A 6,116-nucleotide genomic window follows, 5' to 3' on the forward strand; every position below is an offset into this window, starting at 1 on the left:
TTACAAGGCAATTTCACACAGATCACATTATAATTTTCATCGTTTGAGGGTTCAAAAGGTGCTACAAACTGAAACAAGGGCCTTAACTCTGGAAGTAATATCTATATAGATGTCATACAAATCGGATGATGTCTTCTTTCATTTGAGCATTCACAATGTAAAACAAGGGCCATAACTCTAGAATAAATGGAGTTGCTGAAATTCAATAGACTTCAATGTTTCACTTACTAAAATGGTTCATATAAATTTCATAACTTTTGTTGTTAGAGCATTCACAAGGGTCAACAAAGTGAAACAAGGGCCATAAGTCTAGCAGCAATTAATGGTTATTGCTGAAATTCAGTAGACTTCTTTGTTTCACTAGTTTAAATAATGCATATAAATTTCGTACAGATCATTATGATAACTTTTGTCATTAGAGCATTTACAGTGTTCAACAAAGTGAAACAAGAGCCATAACTAATATAATTATTTACAGGCTTACCTGATCAGACATTTTGCAATCTTCAATAATTTGGTATACTGTTGGGAAAATATAGAGCAATCGGTGAAGTGTGTGTAGAGAATAAAACCGGATGTGTACAGCTGGCTGACAAGAAACAAACTGGAAGTGAGATCGACTAACCTTGCCTGGTCATAAGCCTCCATGTCCGCCATATTTATTTCATAAATTGGAAACAAGTATGGCGGCTTGGGGGTGTTAACTTTTTTTTTATTTAATTATTTCGGTATTTTTGTAAACGGAGTTCAGCTTTAACGGAAATTGCTGGAATTCAATAGGATTCTTCTTTTCACTAATTCAAAGGATGCATATAAGTTTCATACAGATCGGATGATAATTTTTGTTGTTAGAGCGTTCACAAGGTGCAGTAAAGTGAAACAAAGGCTATAATTCCAGAAGAAATTAATGAAAATTATTGAAATTAAATAGGATTCTTCATCTCAGTAGGGGGGTTGGATGGCCGAATGGTTAGCATGTGCGCACTGTATCATACAAAATGACCCGAAATGACCTAGTTTGTGTCGAGTAGACGTTAAACCCCATTTCTCTCTCTCTCTCATCTCAGTAATGTAAACAACATATATCAATTTCAAAACAATCAGATCATATATGTAGTCTGTAGAGTTTTCACAAAGAAGTGTGGACAAGGGACGGAGGCGATGGCAGTATACAACCACATTTCCATGTGGGCGTATAAAGATGAGTGATTCAAGTTGAATGTAATGAATACTGGTCTCATCCATAGTTACAAATCTGGCCTAAAAATTATCAGGATCTGCTTCAAAACGGCGCAGGTTGCTGTTGATGTTTCCCAGAATGCGAGTCATCATAAAGGCTTTCTCTGCCACGATGAAATTCCACAGCCCACTTCTTTACTGTGGAATTGGAAGGGGCATCATCCCCTAAAGTGGAGACAATGTCGGCATGAAATTGAGTTGCAGGTACTTGATGACCGACCTATAACCAGTATTGTCCATTTCTGGTGATTTCAATAGGTAGATTTACAAGATGGTCTGGTACGAAGACAATAATAACAGTTACAGTTCTTATGTCTATGATGCATTCAATGATTGTACTTGTTGCCAGACCTCGTATATACATGTAACCACCACAGAAGAAACATATTACCAAAAGAGAAGTCTTAAATGTGTGAAAACATCTAAATTTGATAATTGTATAAAAGACAGGTTGCAAGGCAATGAAACATAAATCCACAGCAGCTAAATTGTCCGAGCAGTTGACAAGGGTAATGGGTGCATTTACAAGACACTGATATCAATTTCATATATATCAGATGATACTTTTTGACAAAGTGAAACAAGGGCCATAACTTTATAAGTTATATACAGAAATTGTTGAAATTCTACAAGCCTCTTTGTTTTATGAATCTAAATAATGGAAATGAATTTAATACAGATCAGATGACAGCTTAACAAAGTGAAACAAGGACCATAACTCTAGAAATAATAAACAGAAATTGCTGAGATTCAGATCAGATGATAACATCAGTCTTTAGAGATTTTACAAAGTTCAAACAAAGTGAAACAAAGAGTCAGAACTCTAAATTTTACTAATTTAAATAATGCAAATGAATACAATACAGATCGGACAATAACTTTTGAAGTTATATATGGAAATGGCTGAAATTCAATTAGTCGTCTTTGTTTTACGAATTAAAATAATGCATACAAAATTAATACAGATTGGATGATAACTTTAGTTGTAAAAGCGTTCTCAAGGTTCAACAAAGTGAAACATGGCCCATAACTCTAGAAGTAATTGTTTAAATTACAAAGGCTTCTTCGTCCCACTAGTGTATACATTACGGACAGCAATATTGAATATACCTCCACACTACAATGTGGGCGTAAAAAAAAGCCCCTGTCCGGCCCATATGGCACCCATTAATTTAACAAAGCTGAATACGAGCCAAGCAATATGCCTACCAAATATAGTTGGAATCCACTAAGTGGGTTAAGAGAAGAATTTGAAAATGTATGTAAAAGTATAACTTTGCCTTTTCAAGGTGATCTCAATAAGCTAGCACCCAAGCAATATACCTACCAATTCTGGTTGATATCCGTTTAATGGTTCATTGAATTTGAAAATGAAAAACTTTACAGATAGATGATGTTGGCTAAAACATCAAATATGAGCACATTTCGGGACTACCATGGTACAATTTTGTTTCAATATTTTTAAGTGGGAGGAAAACCAGAGCAACCATGCCTTAATCACAGATCTTATGGTCTAAAGCGCAGGCATTAGATAATTTGACCACCCAAATCCCAAAATCAGTGCAGTATCTGGCATTACCACTGTAGCATAGACAGCAATGAATATCTTCAAAAGACAAAAGAATAAGAATGTCTTGTTACTGTTATATTTTTCATTTAACCAACATATTACATTAGTCTATAAGTTTTAAGTTGTGGTGATACAGGGGGAAAATTTGGAATGGACAGTAGGGCTCCTTACATTATACCAGACCATACACAGAAAATTGCAGTTGTTAGTACTGTATCCTAGACGAAGGAACATCCTATAGCTCAAAACACATACTAGTATCTAATTGGCCTAAGGACTAAATATTAAATAAAAACCCTCCATCAAATTGAATTAAGATTTAACATTTTTAATTCAAATTGTACAGATGATCATTTAAAAGTATAGCACTATCAGAGTTAATAATCTTTACTATTAGCATTTCCTTGTCTGTCACAAATGTATACTAGTTCATACAATTGCATCTTTCTGAAATACAGAATATTCCCAGACAAAAACACATTTTAATATGTTTCTTATTATGGTATATTCCAGGAAAAACACACTTTGTCTATATAATTTATTGTCCTATATTTCTTTATTTCACCAAGTTTATTTTCATGCATCTGCAGTCGTTGATTTTCCATATTTTTTTTCCCACCTTTCAATAAATTCCCTTTTTCGAACTTCTCTTCTTGCAAAATATTCTGGATATTGAGCCTTTTCTAATGGATGCCAGGAGTCGAGTATCTAAATAAAATAGAAACATTGAAAGATATTCATTAACTTTTCTTTCAAAATAATCATAGATTAAGTCTAAATGAGTAGGTTTCTCAGTTGTTTGCTTAATATCGGAGTGAATTTTATTAAATGTATGCGTTGATTAATTTAATAAAAATTTAATAAGACAGGAATAAATGGGGTTTAACGTCCTACTGTGGCCCTCCATACAGCACCATTGACAAGGGAAAACCACGACGGAAAATCCTGATAAACTTTCTCGACCAATGCAGGGATCGAACATGCAACCTTCTGGCTAGTGAGCCAGTGTCTTACCCACCATGGCTCCCGTTACTTGAAACATAAAATATTTCGGCTTAAATATTATTCAAATCTATCAATTCTAATTTAAAGACGTATGTAAGATTTAGATAAAGAGCTGGTTGTTCTTGCTATAATAGATAATGAAAATGAATATATTGAAAATTTCAGTCAGATTACTTTATTCTGATTCTGGGAGATGTGCAAAAGATGTATCTTTTTAACAAATTCAATGCAATCTAGACAATTCTTGTCATAGTTCATCTAAAAAAAAAAAATGCTATTAATGTGTGCTTTTATTATCAACTCACCATATCTGGAACCAGAGCTACTCTATTATAAGCAACACCACCAGGTGAAAATGGAACTAAAAAAAATAAGTTACATATTGGTTTTAATTTCACGCAAATCTTCAAATCTGCGACATAAAAATTATATATATGTAGTAATATGTAGTACTGACATACATCATTTTATTGACTTGTACTTGTAGAATGGTCAATTACAATCTGTCAATAAACCATCAAAGGCAATGCATTTTTTCATTACTTCAATTTAAAATGTAGACTACACTATATCTATATTTTCAAAATGGCACATAAACCTGCTATTTATAATCTTTGAAAACATTATAAAAAATCAGAGTCACTTTTTAGCCATTTAAAAGCAGGTAAAGACAATAACTTAAAATTTTGTTCCTTGGCTTATCCAGAATGAGCAGTAGATAGAAGAATGACAGATATATGTTCCATAACCATTTTAAACTAAATTTCAACATACATTGCATTGGTTGCGCGAGACTTTTTTCAAAGCATTCATTTTCTCCATCAAGCAATAATTTTTTAGCTTTTCTCATATCTACTTCATTTTTGTGTGAATCAAATCTGGCGCGCATAACAACTGCATGGTATCGAAATTCTAATCTGAAAAAAAAATTAAAAAAATGGTGGTCAGGTACAAGACACTTTATAAACGTTGTATCAGTCTAAAGCACTCCCATCCTGTAAACTATCAAGAGCTCACAACATTAAGGATGTATGAAACATTGCATATTTGTACTGCCTATTTCATACTGTTTCGTCTCCAAACAAACAATCTAAAATGTTATTTCCCATAGAGCATCCACAAAATCGTTCAGGGCATTGTTAAAGTTATAGTCAGCCTATATTATACTAAATTGTGATTATGTTGACACTTCTTCGAGATTGTTTCAGTTGGACTATTTAATTTAAAGATACTTTCCCAGAAAAGTATTTATCGGGTGGTTATTTCCAATAAAAGTATGGCAATTTTGATGGAAAATAGAAACATCCAATCTTACTAGAAAAATACTGGATTCCTGAAAAACACTCAGGACAAATATATAAGGGTTTCTCTAACCAGTCACCCGGCGATTAGGGATGTCTGCTCGAGTGACGTCTAAGGTTGCTAGCATAAATTGTCTGATCTCTCAGCGTTAGTGAGCGCTTGATGTATATGTTGATAAACTGGACCTGGTGCAACAGTTTCTGAGATAAAAACCATGGAAAACGACTTTGGACAGTGGATTATCCGAGAATTTATTGGGCTTTGATATTTATGATAAATAATCAGCAATTAAAGCCAATATCGTCTTATATATTATGCATTGAATTCTCCTCTGGCTTCGCACCCGTTGTTAGGTTCGAGAGAGGTAAGTCACATGACCTCTTTTGGTCAATTTCTTATAGCAGGGGTATTCCCTGACAATTACAATGATTTGAGAAGGATTTGAAGCAAAATTTTGATAAATTAATTAGCCTAGTTTGAATATGTTTTTAGTCCAAATGGTGAAATATATTATCAAGTCACCCAGTTTGTTTGTGGGAATGTATCTTTAATTTAACCATACTTGACAGTATAACACTGCATCATGTGTTACTAATGTCATGGATAACGGTGATGCATTGGAAGATACTTTTTTGTGTTGAATTTGGTTGTTTATTGTGATTTTTCAAGTCAAAAGTCAAAGCAATGTCATCGGACAGTGAACAGTCGTTACAGACATGCTTGAAATTCTGAGAGCAAACGTCGCGTCATAATGTGCAAAAACTGATGAAAAGGTTTTTACGGTTTCACACAGTATTGGGCTTCCAAACTTCGGATAGCTTGTTTGTAGAGACGGCGAACTCTTGATGCATGAGTGATCGCTTTAGTTTGCATGTACGCCATCTTGGATCACATTGAATTAACTTCACCGGTTTGTGCGGGACTATTGTAGGTGATAATATTTCAAACTTCACGGGACGATTCAACATTACATACGTTTGTATTGCTTGTTAAGTTTCTG

The 6,116-nt window shown here is 33.9% G+C and overlaps 1 protein-coding gene across 1 annotated transcript; it reads right to left on the reverse strand.

The window, feature by feature from the left end:
* Positions 1-3,121: 3,121 nt before the first annotated feature.
* LOC126815773 (NADH dehydrogenase [ubiquinone] 1 beta subcomplex subunit 9) lies at positions 3,122-6,054 on the reverse strand. The gene is made up of 4 exons (XM_050541709.2): positions 5,898-6,054; positions 4,589-4,731; positions 4,120-4,175; positions 3,122-3,517 (listed from the first exon to the last, which is right to left on the reverse strand). Exons 1-4 carry the CDS (start codon positions 5,996-5,998, stop codon positions 3,386-3,388), a joined length of 432 nt encoding a protein of 143 aa, XP_050397666.1. The 5' UTR covers positions 5,999-6,054; the 3' UTR covers positions 3,122-3,385.
* Positions 6,055-6,116: the final 62 nt, after the last annotated feature.

This window comes from Patella vulgata, chromosome 3 (genome assembly GCF_932274485.2).
Source record: "Patella vulgata chromosome 3, xgPatVulg1.2, whole genome shotgun sequence".
Classification (NCBI taxonomy): domain Eukaryota; kingdom Metazoa; phylum Mollusca; class Gastropoda; family Patellidae; genus Patella; species Patella vulgata.

What these genes read in the sequence shown, in the direction of transcription:
- LOC126815773 (XM_050541709.2), bottom strand. Translation starts at nt 5,998, where the DNA reads ATGGCGTACATGCAAACTAAAGCGATCACTCATGCATCAAGAGTTCGC. An exon ending in TCTCGCGCAACCAATGCAAT is followed by an intron (nt 4,176 to 4,588) that starts GTATGTTGAAAT and finishes TATTTTTTTTAG; the next exon opens with TTCCATTTTCACCTGGTGGT. An exon ending in TAGCTCTGGTTCCAGATATG is followed by an intron (nt 3,518 to 4,119) that starts GTGAGTTGATAA and finishes TATTTTATTTAG; the next exon opens with ATACTCGACTCCTGGCATCC.